Below are 24,655 nucleotides of genomic sequence, written 5' to 3'. Positions count from 1 at the left end.
ACTCCAATTCTGGCCTTCTGCGCATCTCTGAAATTATTCGCTCAATTAGCCGCTGCGTTTTCAGCTGCCTAGGCCCATAACTCTGAAACTAACTCTGTCGACCTCTCTGCTTCATTTCTCCTCTTCCTATATTAAAATCTAGCTCTTTGACCAAGTTTTTTGGTCACCTGTTCTAATATCTCCTCGTGAGAATTCTCTTGACCCCCCCTAATCATACTCCTGAGGCTTGCAATCTTCCTACTAAATCCACCACTGAATCCCAATCATGGACTCTGAGGCTCATCCATTTCTCCTCCAAATTCTTTCCTTCCAACCTAACCTCTTATCTGGGAATTGAGGCACGAACCTGTGCAGGCTTTTACCTTAGCACTGTCTATATTATGATGAAGTTTAAAGCCCAAAATCATGCACTTCTCCAACCTCAGGAATTGATCGCAGATTGTTCCCATTGTGTGGACATTGTGCACCCATAAAGAGTACTCCCCTATTTAACCCCTGGTTTATTTTACAATCTATGAGAGTTCTCTTTATTTTAGAAACTTAAATCTACCTTGCCTAAATGAGTACAAAATAGTGTTATTGTCAAATATTTAATAAGTTCACTTGGTTAATGTCACATTTGATTCAGTAAAACTTCAAACTGTTAATAATTGCTGTGAAGTTCACACTGTGGTTAGTTATGACTATCTGAAACTCTTCCTTCTAACTGAAGAGACCCAGTTCCACATTCTGCCGCAACTTCACAAAGATTCATGCAATGACTAGTAAGATTGGGCAAAGAAAGATAAAAAGTGTTATCGGTGCACTTCCAAATATTGTAAATAAATATTGCAGCAATACAATATGTACATGTTGATCTCAATGTGAATATTCTTGGATTTATTAACGAACGGAGCACATGTAGTAATGTGGCTTGCCCCGCTTGCAATTTTTAACCTGCCACTTTCCTCTTCTCCTCACGAGAACACAGTTCTTGCCTTTTTTCCTCGAAGCAGGAGGGGGACCTTGTTTCCAATTTGTGAAGGACACTTGTTCTCCCCCAGCCCAATCCCATTTTCCTGGACTGATCCTATCATTGAGACCTGAGAATTTGAAGGAAAATAAGTAACTCATAATGAATAGTTGACAGGTTGTACAGATCCTGATAGACCAATTGCTATTAAATTCATAAATTACACAGATATATTGAAAGAAATATATAATTTCTATAGAGACTTATCACATTGTCAAAATGCTTCATGTAATGTGTTGCTTTTTGAATTCTAATGATGGTCACGTGGACCAAACTACAAAACTTGGAAAAGCTGGCAAACACTTTTAAGAAGTTTGAAGCTCAACGCAAACTGGAGGAACAGCACCCCATCTTCCGACTAGGCACTTTACAGTCTTCCGGACTTAATATTGAGTTCAACAATTTCAGATGATGAACTCTCTCCTCCATCCCCACCCCCTTTCCGATCCCTCTTTTTCCAATAATTTATAATCTTTTTACAACTATATTTTTTTCTTTTCCCTCCTATTTTTAAATTTATTTTGATCTATTGTCTCATCTCCACCTTTTAGCCCATTTCGATCCCTTCCCCCCACCCCACCCGCACTAGGGCCATCTGCCACTAGCTTGCTTCCCTTAATGTCCCGATTAGCACATCCTTTAGATAAGATCACCACAGTCAACACACCTTTGTCCCTTTGTCTATGACATCTTTGGCAGTCTCTTCTTGGCCTCCGCCTATCACTGGCCCTATATCGAGCTCTCCTGTCCTGTCCCACCCCCTTCTACCAGCTTATATTTCATCTTATTTCTATATGTCTTCGTTCTGATGAAGGGTCATACGGACTCAAAACATCAACTGTTTCCCTCTCCGCAGATGCTGTCAGGCCTGCTGAGTTTTTCCAGGTATTTTTGTTTCTGTTATTTATGTGTCTTCAAGCTTTCTTACTCTTGTATAAATATTCCCATGTCTAAATAAATGAATTCTCAATGTGTTCACCCAATCCCTTACGAGTGAGTGGTGCCTTTATATCATTATAAAAACATGACAGTTTGTGGGGCAGGCACGCCAGGGCCAGTTAGGCAGGATCTGGCAAGGGTATGGTGGGGAGGAAGGGGTAGTTGTCCAGGGTTGTAGGGGTAGAGGTCCAGGGTTTCTTCCAGTAGGGGCAGTCCATGCTTCTAAGGGGGACTTCCATGGAGTAAGGATGCCCAATCAGAAGGGACCCTCAATCAACGGGTTTCTTGTCAAATCACAGAATGAGATTGGCCCGCACTTGGCAATGGAAGGATCCCTAATTTAAAGGAACCCTGGCAGAGATCAGAATGGCTCCACTGAAGATTTTAGTGAGGCTTCGGCAATCAGATTAATTGAAGCACAATGTGAAAAGGCCACTCACCCCCTCCCACCCCCTGCATTCTCTGACACATCCCTGAGGCTATGCAGCCCAGTGTGAGGGCTAGCAAAGAAGTATTGTTCCCTTTGGACGACACAAGTAGCCCAATCAGAAGGGACCCCCCACCCAAAGGACACTCGGGTCTACCTGTTGGCCTCGCCACTCGGTGTATAGCACCCCACCCCACCCTCCCTCCCCTCCCCCACTGCTGCTAGTGGAATACCAGCAGCATACTGATGAGGCCCTTGAGCCTTCTCACCTGATTATACGGTTATCCCCTGACTCGCAGCCCACTCAGTGCAGGGTGGGGGTGTAGGGGTGGGGGGAGGTGTGCTGGAATTAAATTCTGCCCCAGGTTGCGATGGCAACACTCAATCTGACCGTAGTAAACAAAAGACACTAAAATATTTGAAAGACTGCCCAAGCATCCACACTTGTATCGTGTACTAAAAGCTAGTATAGACCTTTGATATAAGGTGTGTGATGTAAAAGTCAGGTCTCAGAATAAATGATAGAATAATTGATGCTTGTGTAAAGATTGTAAAATATTGAAGGGTTATGAACAATGTGTAGATTCTAAGACTGAAGCTCAAGTCGGTTATTAATATCATGGACTGAATCTTGCCACTCTGCTCCTAGCTTTTTCTGAAACACAGTGCCAGAGCTCTGCATTTCTGGCCTGGAGAGCTGAACTGGGCCTGTTCAGAAATCTTGACTCCATCTTGCCTGCCCCACAAACAATATCTTGACATCATTCTCTCTCCCCTTGTCCACTTTCTTCCCACCTACATCCGCGATTCTTCTGATGCCCAACGTCATATCAACAATTCCCAGTTCCCTGACCCTAACCGCCTCCTCTTCACCATGGAAGTCCAATCCCTCTACACCTCCATCCCCCACCAGGATGGCCTGAGGGCTCTCTGCTCCTTCCTCCTTGAACAGAGGCCCGGACAATCCCCATCCACCATCGCTCTCCTCTGTCTGGCCGAACTTGTTCTCTCACTGAACAATTTCTCCTTTAACTTATCTCACTTCCTCCAAATAAAAGGTATGGCTATGGGTACCCGCATGGTCCCCAGTTATGCCTGTCTCTCTATAGGGTATGTGGAACATTCATTCTTCCAGTCCTACTCAAGCCCCCTCCCACAACTAATTTTTCGGTACATCGATGACTGTATCGGTGCCGCTTTATACTCTTATCTGGACCTGGAAAAATTTATCAATTTTGCTTCCAATTTCCACCCCTCTATCACCTTTACACTTCCCTTCCCTTACTTGACCTCTTTGTCTCCATTTCTGGTGATAGACCGTCCATCAATATTCATTACAAGCCCACTGACTCCCACAGCTACCTCGACTACAGCTCCTCACACCCTGCTTCCTGTAAGGACTCCATCCCAATCTCTCAGCTCCTTCTCCACCGTCGCATTTGTTCTGATGGTGTCACCTTCCAAAATAGCTATTCTGACATGTCTTCCTTCTCTCTTAGCTGAGGTTTGCCACCCACTGTGGTTGACAGGGCCCTCAACCGTGTCCAACCCATCTCCTGCGCCTCTGCCCTCACACCTTCCTCTCCCTCCTGGAACCATGATAGGGACCCCCTTTTTCACCCCACCAGCCTCTGCATTCAAAGGATCATCCTCCACCATTTCCGCCAACTTCAGCATGGTTCCACCACCAAACACATCTTCCCCTCACCGCCCCATCAGCATTCCATAGGGATCCTTTCCTCTGGGCACACCCTGGTTCACTCCTCCATCACCTCCAACACCTCATCCCCTTTCCATGACACCTTCCCATGTATTCACAGAAGGTGTAACACTTACCCCTTTACTTCCTCCCTCCTCACTGTCCAAGGGCTCAAATACTCCTTTCAGGCGAAGCAGCACTTTACTTGCACCTCCTTCAATTTGGTCTACTGCATTCGCTGCTCCAAATGCGGTCTCCTTAACATTGCGGAGACCAAACGCAGACTGGGTGATTGCTTTTTAGAAGACCTTCAGTCTGTCTGCAAGCATGACCCAGACATTCCTGTTGATTGCCATTTCAACACACCATCCTGCTCCCATGCCCACATGTCCATCCTTGGCCTGCTGCAATGTTCCAGTGAAACCCAACAGCACCTCATCTTCCAATTAGCATTCTGGTCTTATCATTGAGTTCAACAACTACAGACCATGAACTCTCTCCTCCATCTTTGGCCCTTTTTTAATCCCTTTTTTAAAATGTATTTTTTATTCCCTTACTTTTATTTTTATTAATTTATTCAGTATTTTATTGCCCCCTTTTTTTAATCTCTTTTACTATCTTTTTCCACAACCACTGCCCCCTCCTCCCACCCCACCCTCAATGGGCTCAACAGGGCCATCTGTTACTTGTTCCATGTTGTTCTTTCACAGAGCACTGACTCTTGTTCTGCTATTCCCACATTCTGCTTTCTTACCTTTATGCCACTATCAGCACTTTCTCTAGCCCCTACCACCACCATTAACATCCCTATTGTCTTGTGTTCATGACACCTTTGTCAATCTCTCCTTAGCCCCCACCTATCGCTGACCTTCTTCCCAGCTCCACCTGCTCCACCCCATCTTAAACAATATAAATTTCATCACATTTCTACTTCTCTTTAGCTCTGAAGAAGTCATACAGACTCGAAACGTTAATTCTGCTTCTCTCTCCACAGATGCTGCCAGACCTGCTGAGTTTTTCCAGCGTTTTTTGTTTATTAATTCAGATTTCCAGCATCTGCAGTATTTTGCATTTATCTTTTCTCTTCAGAAATGTCCTGTCCTCAGAATCCTTCTTCGTGGTACAGGGACATGAGGGGAATCCTGGCCACACCCTCTTTTTACAGCGCTAGCTGCTGTATTTTAGTAAGTCTTCATTCACTAACACAATGTAAAATTTTGGGGCATTTAAGTAGCTTTTCACTGTTTTAGTGAGTGAGGTAAGTGGGTAGGGTGGCAGGGTAGTGGATGATCCATCTCAGCCTCCTTCGGAGGTCCCCAGCATCACAGATGCCAGTCTTCAGTCAATTCAATTCACTCCACATGACACCAAGAAACGGTTGAAGGCACTGGACAGCGCAAAGGCTATGGGCCGAGATAACACTCACCGCTTCCCTCCTGCTCGCCGCTTCCTTCCCTGAACCTCCTGCTCACTGCTTCCCTCCCTGACCCTCCCAGGGGGTTGGGGAGGGAGGGAACAGGAGGGTCGAGGAGGGAAGCGGTGAGTGAGAAGGTCAGGAAGAGAGGTGTGAGTGGGAGGGTTGAGGGGGCAGGAAGTGAGCGGGAGGGTCGGGGAGGGAGGGGACGAGCGGGAGGGTTGGGGAGGGGGGTGGCGAGTAATTATTTGGGAAAGCAGGCAGCAAGCAGGAGGGTTGGGGAAGAAGTGGTGAGCGGGTGAATTGAAGAAGGAGGCGGTGAGCGGGTGGTTTGAGGAGGGAGGCGGTGAGTTAGAAGGTGGCGTCAGGTGGGAGGATGAGGAGGGAAATGGCAAGTTGAAAGAGGTGGGAAGCAGCGAGCAGGAGGTAAATGGAAAATGTCCCCATTCCGTCTTCCAATCCCAGCCCTGGCTGTGTATTCACCATACCCCTTGACCTTCCCCTCTCCAATGCTGAACGTTCAGTGCTCAGCAAAGCACTTAGTTTCATACCCTTATGCCCTCATCTCAATGAATTTCGGGCTCGGCACGATGTTGAACTCTTCTTCCGCCGCCTTCGTCTCCGTGCTCACTGCTTTGGGCAGGAGTCCTCTCCCCGTTCAATGGATCCTTTTACCCACCTCCAATATTCTCTCTCCACCTGGACCCCTCCCTCTGGATTCTTACCTTCTCTTGATCTTTTCATTGAGAACTGTTGGTGTGACATTAGTCGTCTTAATTTCTCTGCTCCTCTCACCCACTCTAACCTGTCTCTCTCTGAACTTGCTGCACTCCGTTCTCTCAGGTCCAACCCTGACATTGTCATCAAACCCGCTGACAAGGGTGGTGCTGTTGTTGTCTGGCGCACTGACCTCTACCTCGCAGAGCAAAAACAGAATTACCTGGAAAAACTCAGCAGGTCTGGCAGCATCGGCGGAGAAGAAAAGAGTTGACGTTTCGAGTCCTCATGACCCTTCAGCAGAACTGAGTAAAGTTAAGAGAGGGGTGAAATATAAGCTGGTTTAAGGTGGGGTGGGGGGGGGGTGGGGTGTGGTTGTAGGGACAAGCAAGCAGTGATAGCAGCAGATAATCAAAAGATGTCACAGACAAAAGGAACAAAGAGGTGTTGAAGGTGGTGATATTATCTAAGAAAATGTGCTAATTAAGAATGGATGGCAGGACACTCAAGGTACAGCTCTAGTGGGGGTGGGGTGGAAAGACTGACAGGGTATTACAGTTATAGATTTAAAAATAATGGAAATAGGTGGGAAAAGAAAAATCTATATAAATTATTGGAAAAAACAAAAGGGAGGGGGAAGAAACAGAAAGGGGGTGGGGATGGGGAGTTTAAGATCTAAAGTTGTTGAATTCAATATTCAGCCCGGAAGGCTGTAAAGTGCCTAGTCGGAAGATGAGGTGCTGTTCCTCCAGTTTGTGTTGGGCTTCACTGGAACAATACAGTAAGCCAAGGACAGACATGTGGGCAAGAGAACAGGGTGGAGTGTTAAAATGGCAAGCAACAGAGAGGTTTGGGTCTTTCTTGCAGACAGACCGCAGGTGTTCTGCAAAGCGGTCGCCCAGTTTGCGTTTGGTCTCTCCAATGTAGAGGAGACCGCATTGGGAGCAACGAATACAGTAGACTAAGTTAGGGGAAATGCAAGTGAAATGCTGCTTCACTTGAAAGGAGTGTTTGGGCCCTTGGACGGTGAGGAGAGAGGAAGTGAAGGGGCAGGTGTTGCATCTTCTGCATGGGCATGGGGAGATGCCATAGGTGGGGGTTGAGGAGTAGGGGGTGATGGAGGAGTGGACCAGGGTGTCCCGGAGGGAACGATCCCTACGGAATGCCACCAAGGGGGGGTGAAGGGAAGATGTGTTTGGTGGTGGCATCATGCTGGAGTTGGCGGAGGATGATCCTTTGAATGCGGAGGCTGGTGGGGTGATAAGTGAGGACAAGGGGGACCCTATGATGTCCTCTCACCCATTCTGATCTGTCTCTCACTGAACTTACTGCACTCCGTTCTCAGGTCCAACCCCAAAATTGTCATCAAACCCGCTGACAAGGGTGGTGCTGTTGTTGTCTGGCGCACTGACCTCTACCTCGCGGAGGCTGAGCGTCAACTCGCAGACACTTCCTCCTACCTCTCCCTGGACCATGACCCCACCACTGAACATCAAGCCATTGTTTCCAGGCTTGTCACTGACCTCATCTCCTCTGGAGATCTTCCTCCCACAGCTTCCAACCTGATAGTCGCCCAACCTCAGACAGCCCGCTTCTCCCTCCTACCCAAAATCCACAAACAGAACTGTCCTGGCAGACCGATCGTGTCAGCCTGTTCCTGCCCCACAGAACTCATTTCTCGTTATCTTGACTCCCTTCTCTCTCCCCTTCTCCAGTCCCTTCCCACCTCCATCCGTAATTCCTCTGACACCTTACGTCACATCAACAATTTCCAGTTCCCTGGCCCCAACCGCTTCCTCTTCACCATGGACGTCCAATCCCTCTACACCTCCACCCCCCACCAGGATGGTCTGAGGGCCCTTAGCTTCTTCCTTGAACAGAGGCCCGAACAATCCCCATCCACCACTACTCTCCTCCGTCTGGCTGAACTTGTTCTCACACTGAACAATTTCTCCTTCAACTCCTCTCACTTCCTCCAAATAAAAGGTGTGGCTATGGGTACCCGCGTGGGCCCCAGCTATGCCTGTCTCTTTATGGGGTATGTGGAACATTCCTTGTTCCAGTCCTACGCCGGCCCCCTCCCACAACTCTTTCTCCAGTGCTGCTTCATGCTCTCGTCTGGACCTGAAAAAACTTGTTAATTTTGCTTCCAATTTCCACCCCTCTATCATTTTTACATGGTCCATCTCTGACACTTCCCTTCCCTTCTTTGACCTCTCTGTCTCAATTTCTGGTGATAGACTGTCCACCAATATCCATTACAAGCCTACCGACTCCCACAGCTACCTCGACTACAACTCCTCACACCCCGCTTCCTATAAGGACTCTATCCCATTCTCTCTGTTCCTTCGCCTCCGTCGCATCTGCTCTGATGGTGCCACTTTCAAAAACAGTTCCTCTGACATGTCTTCCTTCTTCCTTAACCGAGGTTTTCCACTCACGGTGGTTGACAGGGCCCTCAACTGTGTCCGGCCCATCTCCCGCGCATCCACCTCACACCTTCCTCTCCCTCCCAGAAACATGATAGGGTCCCCCTTGTCCTCACTTATCACCCCACCAGCCTCCGCATTCAAAGGATCATCCTCCGCCATTTCTGCCAACTCCAGCATGATGACACCACCAAACACATCTTCCCTTCACCCCCCCCAGCGGCATAACGTAGGGATCGTTCCCTCCAGGACACCCTGGTCCACTCCTCCATCACCCCCTAAACCTCAACCCCCTCCCACGGCACCTTCCCATGCAACCGCAGAAGATGCAACACCTGCCCCTTTACTTCCCCTCTCCTCACCGTCCAAGGGCCCAAACACTCATTTCAAGTGAAGCAGCATTTCACCTGTACTTCCCTCAACTTAGTCTACTGCATTTGTTGCTCCCAATGTGGTTTCCTCTACATTGGAGAGACCAAACGCAGACTGGGTGACCGCTTTGCAGAACACCTTCGTTCTGTCCGCAAGCATTACCCAGACCTCCCTGTCGCTTGCCATTTCAACACTCCACCCTGCTGTCATGCCCCATGTCCATCCTTGGCTTGCTGCATTGTTCCAGTGAAGCTTAACACAAACTAGAGGAACAGCACCTCATCTTCCGACTCGGCACTTTACAGCCTTTCGGACTGAATATTGAGTTCAACAATTTTAGATCATGAACTCTCTCCTCCATCCCCACCCCCTTTCTGATTTTTCCCCCTCCTTTTTGTTTTTTCCAATAATTTATATAGATTTTTCTTTTCCCACCTATCTCCATTATTTTTACATATATTTCCATCCATTGTTTTATCTCTACCTTTTAGCCTTTTTTGATTCCTTCACCCCACCCCACCCCCACTAGGGCTATCTGTACCTTGCTTGTCCTGCTTTCTACCCCTAATTAGCACATTCCTTTAGATAATATCACCACCTTCAACACCTCTTTGTCCATTTGTCTGAGACATCTTTTGGTTGTCTCCACCTATCACTGGCCCTCTATCCAGCTCTCTTGTCCCAACCCCCCCTCTTAAACCAGCTTATATTTCACCCCTTTTCTATTTTTCTTTAGTTCTGTTGAAGTCATGCGGATTCGAAACGTTAACTGTGCTCCCTTCCACAGATGCTGCCAGACCTGCTGAGTTTTTCCAGGTATTTTTGTTTTTGCTTTCGATTTCCAGCATCCGCAGTTTTTTGCTTTTATCTTAGTGCTCAATGTTAACCTTCACAACAAGTGGGAAAAAGTCAGGAGATTAAACCCTAGAAAACGTAAATACTAGCTCAAGCTGAATGGTACATGCCTGCTGCCATTTTTATGGTGGAGGTGAAGTGTTATGAAAGTATCCCATAGTAGAGAGGCAGGACATTGCATTAACATATCTAAATCAATCAGGTTTTCAATTTGGCCTAAATTTATTTCTAGCTCCTTAGGTTTCTCAGGCCTTTGGAATTCTGCAGCAAAAGTACTTTTTACAGCACTTCTTGTGAGCCAGCAGGAGCAGGAGTATCCCCTCAATGGAAGCTTTCAGCTCCCCTTATGCTGATTTCCCTTTCTTTAGCCCATGCTATGACTGCTGGCCTCCCATCCGCTTTCTCCAGCCCCAGTGTGATGATTGCTTCCCTCCCACAAGCATGGCTGACTCCCAGCCCATGAAGCCCCTTTCTGGAGTCTGATCCCCTCCTGTGATCATGGCCAACATCCCCACCACCACTCCGCAAGCATCAAAGGAACGTGTTCACTGTCCTGAAATTACTTTTGACCCCCAGCCCCCTTAAGCCCCATCTGTAACCTACACCCCTATCAAATGTAAGGGTCCCTCGCCAAGCCTCCCCAGGTTAGAGTTTCCTGTCATTGTGTTTTCTATCTAGCAGCTGGATGGGTTGTCAGGCGGGAAATGAAAAAAAACAAATTGGTAACAAGACCCTGCAGTTAAATTCAGCAACAGCTCCGTAACTCTAGCCTTGCAAGATTCTTAAGCTGTTTTCGGTCTCACCCTCTCCCTCCCCACCTCGCCATAAACATCCGATAAGCAAAATTGGTAGGTGTGATACTCGATCAAGACAAGAACATCAGAAACCATTGTTGTGGCCTTTAATATGGCAAATATATTGTAAGAACATGTTGGAATGAGGCCTGTGTGACATCATCTCCGATACAGGGCAGAACTTTCCCAGAATTGCACTAAGTGCGGTAGCGGGCGGGTAAAATGGAGTCCTACCCGCCGATGAAAATGGTGGGTTTTCACGCCATATCTTCCTGAGCCCGCCTCATTACATATTCACTCCCACGAAACACGCCGTTTCCGAGGCGGGCAGGCTCTATTGCATCACGCCGGCCACCATCTTTAAAAGGCAGTCGCCAGAAAAGCGCTCATCGCCACCAGCTCAACACCTCTGGCTGGGAGACATGGCCAGCAAAGGCAAAAAAACTGCAGCCCCCCACTTCAATGACGGGTCCCTCAAGCGAATGCTGGATGCCGTGGAGGCCCGCCAGGATGTGCTCTACCCCGGCTCTGGCCGCAGGATGGGTAGCAAAGTCACCAACCGGGCTTGGGAGGCGGTGGAAGCAGTGGTCAGCGCGAACGCCCTGCAGAGGAGGACAGCCACCCAGTGCCACAAAAGGATGAATGATCTCCTCCGTTCTGCTAGGGTAAGTCACTCTTTTCATCACTCTCAACTCACACACTCACAAACCCATCACACATCCAAGGTGATCTCACTCACTGCCAGTGGAAGGGACATCACCATTCACTCTTTCACACACACCGTCATTGTCTTCATCCTGTCCATGGACACTCACCACCCACACAGGCCAGGCAGATTTATCATCTGGCCCGTCAGGCATCCTGATACACTCTCCCCATCTCTATCCATGCAGGACAAACTGGCTCACAACAGGAGGGAAAGGTCGCAGATGCCGGAATTCAAAGGGATGCCGGAATTCAAATTTCTGTCAGAATTTGAAAACAGAGCCACCCAGCTGGCCGGCGATGACCGGGACCGGGCCTGTGCTGACGGTGAGGTCGGCGCTGCTCTATCAAGTGAGGATCCAGCAGTGCAACATCCATTAGAAAACCATGCCGTGAGTGATGTGCACTCATTATCTCCCCTTGCTTTTGCAGGCACATCTGGGAAGCAGCCGAGACCACGACCCAGAGCTTCCAAGCAAGTTCCGAAGAAACCTCTGAAGAGAAATCTGAAGGCACCCTCCCCGAAGTCCCATCACAGCGCTCCTCCACACCCTCCACCAGCACAGAGACACACACCTCGGTGGGACCTAGCTTTAGAGTAGCCTTGGGATCACAATCTGGAGAGCACATCGCACTTTCTGATCCACAGCAGGTGGAGGCAGGGACTTCCCAGGTCCCCGGCACTCGGAGGACTGCTGGAGGCCAGAACGTTGCTGAATCTGCCTCAGATGACAAGCCTCTGGACGTCACAGTTGCTGGAGCTGCAAAGGCAAGCTAGGGAACAACAGGAAGGGGTGTCCGCTGCACTCCTCAGGTTGCAAGGCACGATTGAGGAGTCCGTCTGTCTTCAGGCTGAGGTGATAGCGCTGGCAACGCAACGCACTGTGGTCAACACTGGCAGAATGGTGGCTGCCATTGAGACCTTGGCCCAGGATGTCGCTCCTGCATTGCTGCGTGGGCTTAACTCCATTGTTGATGCCATAGTTGGCCTCCAACAGTGTGTACACGAGAGAGGTGCTGGGCAGCTCGATCTCACTCCAGCTACCCCTTCCGCTCATGGAGTCAGCCAGGGTCCCTCAGGTACCCAGAAGGAGAGGGATCAGCAGGTGCACGCTCCAGGGCCATCCACCCAGGTGACTCTGGGAGTGACCGGCCCATCTGACTCCCCTCTTCCTGTGACCTCCGCAGATCCAGCTTCACAGGCCAAAGAGGGTGCCACTGCCACACAGTAGGACCCCGATAGCAGGCTGGGGCCCTCCAGAGGACGCCTGCCAAAGTCATCATAGGCAGGGCATCACAGTCAGCAGGCTGCCTCAACCTCCATTGTGGATGTCCGGGGAGCACCAAGACGTAGCGGCAGGGTTAAGACAGTTAAGGAGAACTAGTTGCACAGCCTGGGCACGGGTGTTAATCACTCATGGATGCATAATGTTTACTATTGTCAATAAACTCCCAAGAATGTCTCCCTCCCTATGGCTCCTTATTCTGATGAGCAGTATTCTTGTCACTCACACCAAGGCCTCTTCCATGTGCTCCATGACCAGTGATGGTCCAGCCTCACACTCGCTGGAAATATTACTGATGCCTGCACCTTGGCACTGCTGGTCATTACTGCCAGAATGTGGTGGGCAGACGCCACCAAGTTCTCTCATACTCTCTGTGTGCTCTCAACAGCTATAAGGTGGGGCTGGTCCCCATCACACCAGCATCTGCGACCAGTGATGCTGTGCACCAGCTCCTGAAGGGCTGAGGTGCTGAAGGTGGACACAGCATCAGACTCATTATAGCGTCGCTATGCTGCAGCCTGAGGTTGCCGCACGGGTGTCATCAGCCATGGCCTCTGCAGGTAGCCCTTGTCCCCAAGGAACTAACCCTGCAGCTTCTGTGGACCCTGGAAGACTACAGGGATCTGCGAGCGACTCAGGATGTAGGTGTCATGCACACTCCCTGGAAACCGTGTGCATGTCTGCAGGATGCCTTTGAGGTGGTCGCATACCAACTGCATGTTCAGTGAGTGGAAGCCCTTGCAGTTGATGAAGTCTACTGAGTGTAGTGATGAAGACCTGAGCACCACATGAGTGCAGTCAATTGCACCCTGCACCTGTGGGAATCTCGAGATCAGGGCAAATCCAATGGCTCTTGCATCCTGGCTGTCCTGGTCCCAGGTGAAATGCACAAAGTTGTGTGCCATGGAGAAAATGGATGATCTCACAGATGCATTTGTGGGTGGCGGATTGTGAAATCCCACAGAGATCACCTGTGGAGCCCTGAAAGGAGCCACTGGTGTAGAAATTGAGCGCTGCGGTCACTTTCACAGCCACTGGCAGTGGATGTCCTCCATGTCCCCTTGGTGCCAAGTCCTGCAGTAAGTGGCAGATGTGAGCTACCAGGTCCCTAGACATGCACAGTCGTCAGCGACACTGGCTCTCAGTCATCTGCAGGAATGGCAGGTGGCGTTTATAGACCCTGGGTGTCACTCGCTGTCGCTCCTGGCAGCGTGTGTGGGAGCCTCTGCTGCCCCTTCTTCATGAGGTTGCTGCTCCTGCCTTTGTGCGGCCAGGAGCCTCAGTCTCTCTCTCCTCTGTCTCCTACAGTCTCTGTAGCCCATCAGGCATACAGCTAGGTCACCAGGATCCATGATCCTGACGTGGTCCTCCTGCAGCATGAAAGAGAGAGAGACGTGGTTATCAAGGCTGTACTTGGCACCTTTCCTGACCCTGTGTGACCGCCCCTTAATGCTTCCCGGAGAGTGCTGGTCACCCTTCAGATGGCCAGAGATGAGTGCGCTGCATGGCTGCCCTGTCAACCTGTGACATGGGGGACACTGGTCCAAACCGGGATGTTGAGATTGCAAGGGGCTGTGTGTGCTTCCAGCAGTGACTGCTATATGGCCAGCGTTGGTGAGGAGATTGTACAACGTGTGCAGTCCAACTGCTCCGCGGTCCAATAAAGTGGTGGCGGACACAAAGTCTATGGCTAGGGGGGGTGGGAGGTGAGGGCGGGGGGCGTGGTGGCTAAGGTATGGAGCACTTGGTGGCCCTCTGGTGCCTCCGCGTTGCTTGCATGGGTGGGCAGGCTAGGAGCCTGACCCCAATCATATCACTATGGCTGTACCTGATCTGTCTTAGTTGCATGGTCTGTTTAAACAGCTGTACCTATTGCTTGACCACTTCCCTCGCTTACCCTGCCACCCCCCCACCCTTGATTGCCTGTGCGCGTGATGCAGCGCCAGGGCAGCATTTGAGCCCCCACCACTCAGCTGTTGTTTCTGAGGTTGTCCAGCACTTGCTCCTGGACACACCCCCCTAAGAAGTCGCCTCTGAGGCTGGCCAGCACTTGCCCCCAGACACCCCCCTCCATCCCTCAGCAGTCGCATCTGAGGCTGGCCAGCACTTTCCCCCAGACACCACCTACCCCTCAGCAGTCGCCTGCGGTGCCAGGCATCAGTTTCACCCGCCCCCCCCCAGTGCCCCTGAGGCCTGTAAACAACGGGCGAGCTGTGGAGAACGCTGCTGCTCAGTCACCTCAGCTCCCCCAAAGTGAAGGCCACCAAGTGCATGTCGCCTGCATGCTGTTGTGAAACATGTTGGCGTGCTTTCCCACTGACGTGGACGGATGATACGGTGGGGTTCCAAGTGCCTGGCGGGATGGCCTTTTAATTATATGCTCATGTATTACAATTAGCTCCCCGCTGACTGATGGCGGGAAACGTGGAAGATACGGGGCTGAGTGGAAGATCGCGACCTGCCTCCATGCCGTGGCGAAGTGGGTCCTGCCTTATTTTCCACGCCCGTCACCTATCACACCCGCCACCAGCAGGCTCGGAAAATTCCGCCCATAGTGGGAGGCAAACAGCAGATGGTGAAATTTGAATTCAATAAAAATCTTGGAATTAAAAGTCTAATGATGACATGGAGCCATTGTTGATTGTTGTAAAAACATATCTGGTTCACTAATGTCCTTTAGGAAAGGAAATGTGTTGTCCTTACCTGGTCTGGCCTACATATGACTCATGACCCACTGCAATGTGGTTGACTCTTAATGGCCTAGCAAGCCACTCAAAAGCTACAAAGTCACAAAAAGGGAATGAAACCAGACGGACCACCCAGCATTGACCTAGGCAACGGGAACGACAACGGCAATCTCGGCTCTGTCAACTCTGCAAAGTCCTCCTTACTAATATCTGGAGGCTCGTGCTGAAATTGGGAGAGCTGTCTCACAGACTAGTCAAGCAACAGCCTGACATAGTCATCCTCACGGAATTATACCTTACAGATAATGTCCCAGACTCCACCATCATCATCCCTGGGTATGTCCTGTCCCTCCGGCAGGACAGGCCCAGCAGAGGTGGCAGCACAGTGGTATACAGTCGGGACGGAGTTGCCCTGCGAGCCCCCAACATCGATTCCAGACCCCATGAAGTCTCATGGCATTAGATCAAACAGGAAACCTCCTGCTGATTTTCACGTACCACCCTCCCTCAGCTGATGAATCAGTACTGCTCCATGTTGAACACCACTTGGAGGAAGCACTGAGGGTGGCAAGGACGCAGAACATACTCTGGGTGGGGGGGGCTTCAAAGTCCATCACGAAGAGTGAATCAGTAGCACCACTACTGACCAAGCTGGCTGAGTCCTAAATGACATAGCTGCTAGACTGTGTCTGCAGCAGGTGGTGAGGGAACCAACTAGAGGGAAAAACATACTTGACCTCATCCTCACCAACCTTCCCGCCGCAGATGCATCTGTCCATGACAGTATTGGTAGGAGTGAACACCCCACAGTCCTTGTGGAGACTAAGTCTTGCTTTCATATTGAGGATACCCTCCATCGTGTTGTGTAGCACTACCACTGTGCTAAATGGGATAGATTTCAAACAGATCTAGCAACTCAAGACTGGGCATCCATGAGGTGCTATGGGCCACTTGAACACAAACTGTAACCTCATGGCCCGGCACATCCCCCAACTCTACCATTACTATCAAGCCAGGGGATCAACCCTGGTTCAATGAAGACGGCAGGAGGCCATGCCAGGAGCAACACCAGGCATACCTAAAAATGATGTGTCAACCTGTTTAAGCTATAACACAGGACTACTTGCTTGCCAAACAGCATAAGCAGCAAGTGATAGACAGGGCTAAGCGATCCCACAACCAACAGATCAGATCTAAGCTCTGCAGTCCTGCCACCAGTCGTGAATGGTGGTGGACAACTAAACAACTCAACAACTCACTGGAGGAAGAGGCTCCACAAATATTCCCATCTTCAACGATGGAGGAGCCCAGCACATCAGCGCAAAAAGTAAGGCTGAAGCATTTGCAACAATCTTCAGCTGTTTGAAGATACTCAATAGGATAGCACCAACTGTAGATGAGAAGATCATTCCAGAGCAAGCAGGTTACCGCCCCGGCAAATCAACAACAAATCAACTGCTCAACCTCACACAACATATCAAAGATGGTTTTGAGCAAGGGATGATAACAGGTGCTGTTTTTGTAGACCTATCAGCAGCATACGATACAGTGAACCATAGACGTCTCCTCTGCAAGATCCTAGAGATAAGAAAAGATATTCACTTAACAGAGCTGTTAGAAAGCATGCTTCAGAATCGCCGGCTATATGTTGAACTAGGTGGGAAGTGCAGCAGGTGGTGTATTCAGAAGAATGGTCTTCCTCAGGGAAGCGTGCTTGCACCACTGCTGTACAACATCTACACGAATGACCAACCTGTAGACGGTGTCACACGCCGTTTTATATATGCTGATGACTTATGTGTCACCGCCCAAAGCACTGATTTTAACACCGTGGAGAAAACGCTTTCTGAGGCCTTGGAGGGACTAACATCCTACTATGAAGAAAACCACCTTCGCGCAAACCCATCAAAGACGCAAGTTTGTGCATTCCACCTCAGAAACCGTGAAGCCAAATGCCAGCTTAAAGTAACCTGGTGTGGAGCAACACTGACACATTGCGAGCACCCTATCTACTTAGGAGTCACCCTTGACAGATGCCTCACCTTCAAGAACCACATCGAAAAGACAAAGGCAAAAGTGAGCGCACGAAACAACATCCAGAATAAGCTCACTAACACAAAATGGGGAGCAAGCTCAAAAACATTGCGAACCAGTACACTTGCTCTTTGCTATTCCACTGCCGAATATGCCTGCCCTGCATGGGAAAGATCTACTCATGCTAAGAAGATGGATGCCGTTCTGAATGCAAGCTGTCGACTTATCACAGGTTGTTTAAAACCAACAAACACCAACAGCCTGTATATCCTGGCAGGTATCGCTCCCCCTGATATAAGAAGAACAGCAGCCAGCAAGAAAGAGCGACTCCGTCAAACATCAGATGAGAGGCACCCTCTACATGGTCATACACCTACACCCAGCCGCCTAAAGTCAAGGAAGAGCTTCATGAACAGTGTTGTTCCATTACAATCAACCCCATCTGAAGCCCGCATCGCCTTGTGGAAAGACCGGCTCGCCAGTCTTGAACAACCCCCAGCGATGGAAATTCTACCAGATGAAAGCCTTCCCCCAGGAGCTAATTGCAACTGCCTTAACAGACTTAGGACTAGTGCAGGTCGTTCAAAGGTGTCACTAACCAAATGGGGATATACAACCTGCCCGACAACTTGTGAATGTGGAACTGAGCCACAGTCTATGCAACATCTCCTGCAATGTCTATCGCTAGAGGAACCCTGCACTGTTGCAGATCTTGCTGAATTCAACAACAAGGCGCAAAAATGTGTCCAGTTCTGGCTGGGCCTTGTATAGACTGTCCGTGGACACGATAAGAAGTAGTCTACTCTTGATCATCGGTAAAGTAATGGAAGGGGTCATCAACAGTGCTATCAAGCGGCACTTGCTTAACAATAACCTGTTCACTGACGCCCAGTTTGGGTTCCGCCAGGGCCACTCAGCTCCTGACCTCATTACAGTCTTGGTTCAAACATGGGCAAAAGAGCTGAACTACCGTGGTGAGGTGAGAGTGTCTACCCTTGACATCAAGGCAGCATTAGACCGAGTATGGCATCAAGGAGCCCTTGCAAAACTGGAGTCAATGGGAATCAGGGGGGAAACTCTCCGCTGATTGGAGTCATACCTATCACAAAGGAAGACAGTTGTGGTGGTTGGAGGTCAGTCATCTCAGCTCCAGGGCATCACTGCAGGCGTTCCTCAGGGTAGTGTCCTTGGCCCAAACATCTTCAGCTGCTTCATCAATGGCCTTCCTTCTGTCATAAGGTCAGAAGTGGGGATGTTCGCTGATGATTGCACAATGTTCAGCACCATTCGCACCTCCTCAGATACTGAAGCAGTCCATGTCCAAATGCAGCAAGACATGGACAATATCCAGGCTTGGGCTGACGAGTGGCAAGTAACATTTGTGCTACACAAGTGCCAGGCAGTTACATCTTCAACAAGAGAGAACCCAGCCCTCACTCCTTGATGTTCAAAGGCATTGCCATCACTGAATCCCCCACTATCAACATCCTTGGGGTTACCATTGACCAGAAACTGAACTGGACTAGCCATATAAATACTGTGGCTACAAGAGCAGGTCGGAGGCTAGGAATCGTGTGACGAGTAACTCACCTCCTGACTCCCCAAAGCCTGTCCACCATCTACAAGGCACAAGTCGGGAATGTGATGGAATACTCCCCACTTGCCTGGATGGCTGCAGCTCCCAAAACACTCAAGAAGCTTGACATCATCCAGGACAAAGCAGCCTGCTTACTTGGTACCACATCCACAAACATTCATTCCCTCCATCGCCGATTCACAGTAGCAGCAGTGTGTACCATCTACAAGATGCACTGCAGGAAATCACCAAAACTTCGCCAGCACCTTCCGAATCCATGACCATTACCATCTAGAAGGACAAGGGCAGCAGATAGATGGGAACACCATCACCTGGAAGTCCCCCTCCAAGTCGCTCACCATCCTGACTTGGGCACATATCACCATTCCTTCATGGTTGCTGGGTCAAAATCCTGGAACTCCCACCCTAACACCACTGTGGGTGTACCTACACCACATGGACTGCAGCAGTTCAAGAAGGCTGCTCACCACCACCTTCTCAACGGCAACTAGGAATAGGCAATAAATGCTGGCCCAGCCAGCGAAGCCCACATCCCGTGAATGAATAAAAAAAAATATATATCTAACCTTTGCTTTTGAATATCAGCTGTGCTTTTGTTTTATTAGAGGGTTTAGAGCACTGGAGGATCTTCCAGCAGGCCCAGTTTCTGCAGTAACCAGGCACATACTGATTTCAAAAACTGAATGGTATACTACCATATTGGCTCCCTTGATCTCCCGCCCCAATGCTAGCAGGAGAGAGGAAGAATCACCGTGGAATTTCAAGGCTGCTATATTTCCAGGGACTTTTCTATTTCATTTGTTTTGCAAAAAAATGAAGAAAATAAATCACCAAGTTAGTATCAGGTAGCAAGTTGATGTTACATCACTGCCCACCATATCATTGCTCCTCTCCCCTGCCCCCACCCCTGTCCCATTAACACCCATACCCCTCCAGCTTCTTAACTGATGACTGAATGGGGGCAGGGAGGGAATGATGGAATGGGGTTGACTCTGTAATTGATTGCAATAATTGTACCATTTGCACTCAGCCAACTGCTCCAACAGTTAGTAAAATAGTACAGCCATTAACCCATGTCACCTTATCTGAGTTAGCTGATAATGAGGAAATATGCAGTCATGTTTCTCACAAGAAATTAGAATACATTAACATCGATTCAATGTCAACTTCACCCAGAAAAGAGATGTACATACCAATCCAGAAGGGACGTCTTCCACTGAAATCCCAGAGCCATTCCATGTCCTGTTTTGAAATGACACTCACAAGGTTGCCATGGTGCCTGTAGAGACATTTAGGGCTCAGTTGAAACCTGACCTTATATGCACTAAAATTCAAAAGAAGGACAAAATCGCTTGATGGTAGCGATGGCAGTAAAAGGTGAGAACTGGAAAGGTGGTTATCTTGACCGCTGATAGCAGTGAAGGGAATGAAATTAGACACCAAGTGGTATACTAAAGCATCACCATTGAGGTTAGGAACTGGAGCATTACCCTGGGAAACGATCACCAGCAAAAACTATTTCTTGAAGCGAAGTACAGGAATTAGTTATTTTCCCAGATAACCACAGCTGTAGATTGTAATATAAAATATGTAAAAATAGTTCACAAGCTTAGAAGACTTTGGTGACACATGTCTTTTAGGATTGAATCTGCCACTTTTGCTGCTGTGTCTCCAACTAGAGACAACGGGTGGTGTTCTACTGCCCATTTCAATCGTGGAAAATTAATGGAGTGATTAGATAAATTGGTATACACAAATGCACTTATTTCTCAATTAAGAATAATCTGAGATTAAATGGTCCAAATTAATATTTTCCAAATAAATCTTGATGATCTAATTAGTAAGTTTGCAGACGACACTAAGGTTGGAGGAGTTGCGGATAGTGAAGAGGATTGTCAAAGGATACAACGGGATATAGATTGGTTGGAGACTTGGCGGCGAAATTTCAGATGGAGTTTAATCCAGACAAATGCCAGATAATGCATTTTGGAAGGTCTAATACAGGCAGGAATTATACAGTAAATGGCAGAACCCTTAAGTGCAGCGACGGGCAGAGGGATCTGGGTATACAGGTCCACAGGTCATTGAAAGTGGCAACACAGGTGGATAAGGTAGTCAGGAAGGCATATGGCATGCTTGCCTTCATTGGCAGGGGTATTGAGTATAAAAGCTGGGAAGTCATGCTGCAACTGTATAGAAACTTGGTTAGGCCACACTTGGAATATTGCGTGCAATTCAGGTCGACACATTACCAGAAGGATATGGAGGTGTTGGAGAGGGTGCAGAGGAGGTTTACCAGGATGCTGCCTGGTCTGGAGGTTATTAGCTATGAGGAGAGGTTGGAGAAACTCGGATTGTTCTCACTAGAGCGACGGAGATTGAGGGGCGACTTGATAGAAGTTTACAAAATTATGAGTGGCATGGACAGAGTAGATAGTCAGAAGCTTTTTCCCAGGGTGGAAGAGTCAATTACTAGGGGACATAGATTTAAGGTGAGAGGAGAAAACTGTAGAGGAGATGTGCGGGGCAAGTTTTTTACGCAGAGGGTAGTGAGTGTCTGGAATTCGCTGCCAGAGGAGGTGGTGGAAGCAGGTACGATAGTGGAGTTTAAGAGGCAGCTTGACAAATAGATGAATAGGATGGGAATAGAGGGATACGGACCCCTGAAGTGCAAAATGTTTTAGTTTGACAGGCAATATGATCGGCGTAGGCTTGGAGGGCCAAAGGGCCTGTTCCTGTGCTGTACCTGTCTTTGTTCTTTCTTTGATCCATTATTGAGCTTGATGCTCAAATAATTCTACCTCGTGCTAATTTCTCATGAACATAATTATCCAGGCATTGCAACCAAGCTAATATGAACCATTTACATTAAGTCTTACATTTCCTTGCAGGCCCGGGCTGCTCCAGTCCAGGTTGCCTTGTGTTTAGTGTTCAGATAATAACATCTATTGTCATGGTAGGTCCATCCAAAAGGACATTTTTTAGCACTCAGCTCCTGAAATTAAAAATAAACAAGTTTTGTCAATATTCATTCATTTGGTGCATGATAGATCTGCATTCTGTACTCTGATATCTGTTCATCAAATACACTCCACAATGTAAAATCTACTACAATGTCAAATTGAATACCATTCCTGCTTAAAATAGTGACTTGAGAAAGCATCCTCAAATAGAAAATTGATGAGAAGGTGGAGATGGTCAGAGTTTGGGTGCAAATTTAATGTTCCTGGAAGGGAATGATTAGAGGGTTAAGAATGAACATTTTTCATCTTTGCAACTAGTGAAGGCACCAAGTGTTCTTAGAGCACCACCACTGTAATATTTGGATAGATTTACCGTAACTAGGAATATTGACACCACTAGTGAGATAACCAGCAGAATTGGTCCCATCTAACACGCTGCTTTCAATTTTTGATATAGACCTATTAGAGAAATGGCCAGCATCCATTGAAATTATAGCAGGTAACCCAGCAGTGGAAAAAAATATGGAAGGATACCCATCAGTAAGATGTGCAGGACTTTTACAACCTAATAAGGGAGTTTAGAATGAGTAAAACTCCCTCCCCTTTATCTCATCATATCTCAGCTCGAAACTCACGGGCCCATGCCTAAAGTACGAAGCTGAATGGGAGGTCAGAAATATTGACAACCTGTATCCTTCCTGCAAGATTACACTTCCTTCCTGAATGTCTGGCAGTAACCTCACCAACTTTTTCTCACCCCACAGCAAGGAAGCAAACTGGAAGCTTGGTCACAGCCCAGTGATCATCCCCAACACATTATCAGCACCACTCAATGAAAATCAAGGTGCCACTGGCAGTAATGCACTCCCAGGTATATTGGGATTCTGAGATTTAGGAGGAAAACTGGGCAGGATGGGGATGATGGCAGGAACATTACTAACATAAAAGATTCAGGCTATTTATTATAGGTTGCTTCTAAAATGGGCTTTAAAGCTCTCAGAAAAAATATTTAATTTACTTATCTACTCCAATTTTAATTTTTTTAAAGAATTTTCTCCAGCATTCAGAAGAAATGTGTTGGTCACAGAGGTGCATTCCTGTCATTCCAGATGAGTTGAAATAATGCTCAAAATGAGAAAAGAAGATGAGGTTAAAGCTGGGCAAGAAGTTAGCAAAATAAATATAATATAAAACATTGTAACAGCTTAATATTCTATGTATGGACATACCGTACCAGCAGAGCAGGAAAACTAAAATCTTTGATATGCAGGAAGTATGGGAGCACATCCAGCAGCAAGAAAATTAGAAATGTATGCCTGTTGCATAGCTGAAGTTTAAAGGGCAAGAAATAGAAATTTAATGAAGAACCAGAAGAATAAACTCAGTTGCTTTCAGATTATGTGATTTCAAATAACTTAAAAGTAGTTAAGTTGGAGATGATATACAAGACACCTTGCTTTCAATTTTTGATATAGAGCGATTAGAGAAATGGTCAGCATCCCTTGAAATTATAGGAGGTAAATCGGCAGTGGGAAATATATGGAAGTATACCCACCAGTAAGATGTGCTCCTATCCACTGTTAGGCAGGACTTTTACAACCTGCTAGAGGAGCTCAGAATGAGTAAAACTCCGTTTATCTTTATCTCATCATGTCTCAGCTCGAAACTCAAGGGCCATGCCTAAAGTTCCAGTGGGGCATTTCAAATGTTGGACTTGCCTTCGATATTCTTTCAGATATAGTGGTGACAATCACTCCTGCAAAAGCTTCTTGTATTTCAGGTGTGTCCACACTGTCCAATATCTAAACATATCTAAGAGAAACAGACCGGTAGTGCAGGAATCCCCCAAGGCTATCTCGCTCTCTAACTGCTTTTCCATTTTGAACACTGGTGAGCGAGATGCTCCTCAGAGGACTATAGCAAGAGCCAAGTCCGTGGCACCACAGGTGGCTCCGCTGCACAGGAGGGGAGGTGGATAAGTGAAAGTGCTATAATGGTAGGGGATTCCATAGTTAGAGGAGCAGACAGGCATTTCTGGGGCCATAGAGGTGACCCCAGGATAGTATGTTGCTTCCTTGATGCCAGGGTCAAGGATGTCACAGAGCGGCTGCAGGACATTCTTTTCGGGGAGGGTGAACAGCCAGAGGTCATGGTCCACATTGGGACCAGTGACATAGGCATGAAAAGGGACGAGGTCCTGAAAGCAGATTTTAGGGAGTTAGGGAGGAGATTTCTGGGGAAGGACCTCAAGAGCTGTAATCTTGGGATTACTCCCAGTGCCATGTGCTAGTGAGCAGAAGAATAGGAAGATTGAGCAGTTCAACACGTGGCTGGAGAAATGGAGTAAGAGGGAGGGGCTTTCAATTTCTGAGGCATTGGGACAGGTTCTGGGGCAGGTGGGACCTGTACAAGAAGGATAGATTATATCTTAACAGGACTGGAACTGATGTTCTCGAGGAGAGGTTTGCTAGTGCTGTTAGGGAGGGTTTAAATTAGATTGGCAGGGGGATGGGAACCTGAGGGGAAATTCAAAAAGGAAAGGAGAAAAATACAGGAAGTATGGGAGCACATCCAGCAGCAAGAAAATTAGAAATGTATGCCTGTTGCATAGCTGAAGTTTAAAGGCAAGAAATAGAAATTTAATGAAGAACCAGAAGAATAAACTCAGTTGCTTTCAGATTATGTGATTTCGAATAACTTAAAAGTAGTTAAGTTGGAGATGATA

At 48.0% G+C, this 24,655-nt stretch overlaps 1 protein-coding gene across 1 annotated transcript in view; it reads right to left on the bottom strand.

Moving 5' to 3' along the window:
- Positions 1 to 779: 779 nt before the first annotated feature.
- Positions 780 to 24,655, bottom strand: part of frem1a (Fras1 related extracellular matrix 1a) — a 429,561-nt gene continuing 405,685 nt past the window's right edge. The window contains exons 34-36 of the mRNA XM_078570514.1: positions 21,847 to 21,962; positions 20,161 to 20,246; positions 780 to 1,082 (exon numbers count right to left, since the gene is read on the bottom strand). Of these exons, the coding sequence (XP_078426640.1) occupies positions 883 to 1,082; positions 20,161 to 20,246; positions 21,847 to 21,962 (402 nt within the window). The 3' untranslated portion in view covers positions 780 to 882. The remainder of the gene's footprint in view (positions 1,083 to 20,160; positions 20,247 to 21,846; positions 21,963 to 24,655) is intronic.

This window comes from Cetorhinus maximus, chromosome 2, assembly GCF_964194155.1.
Source record: "Cetorhinus maximus chromosome 2, sCetMax3.hap1.1, whole genome shotgun sequence".
Taxonomy (NCBI): Eukaryota; Metazoa; Chordata; class Chondrichthyes; order Lamniformes; family Cetorhinidae; genus Cetorhinus; species Cetorhinus maximus.
Note: the sequence above shows the minus strand (reverse complement) of the source record. Positions and strands in the feature narration are given on the sequence as shown.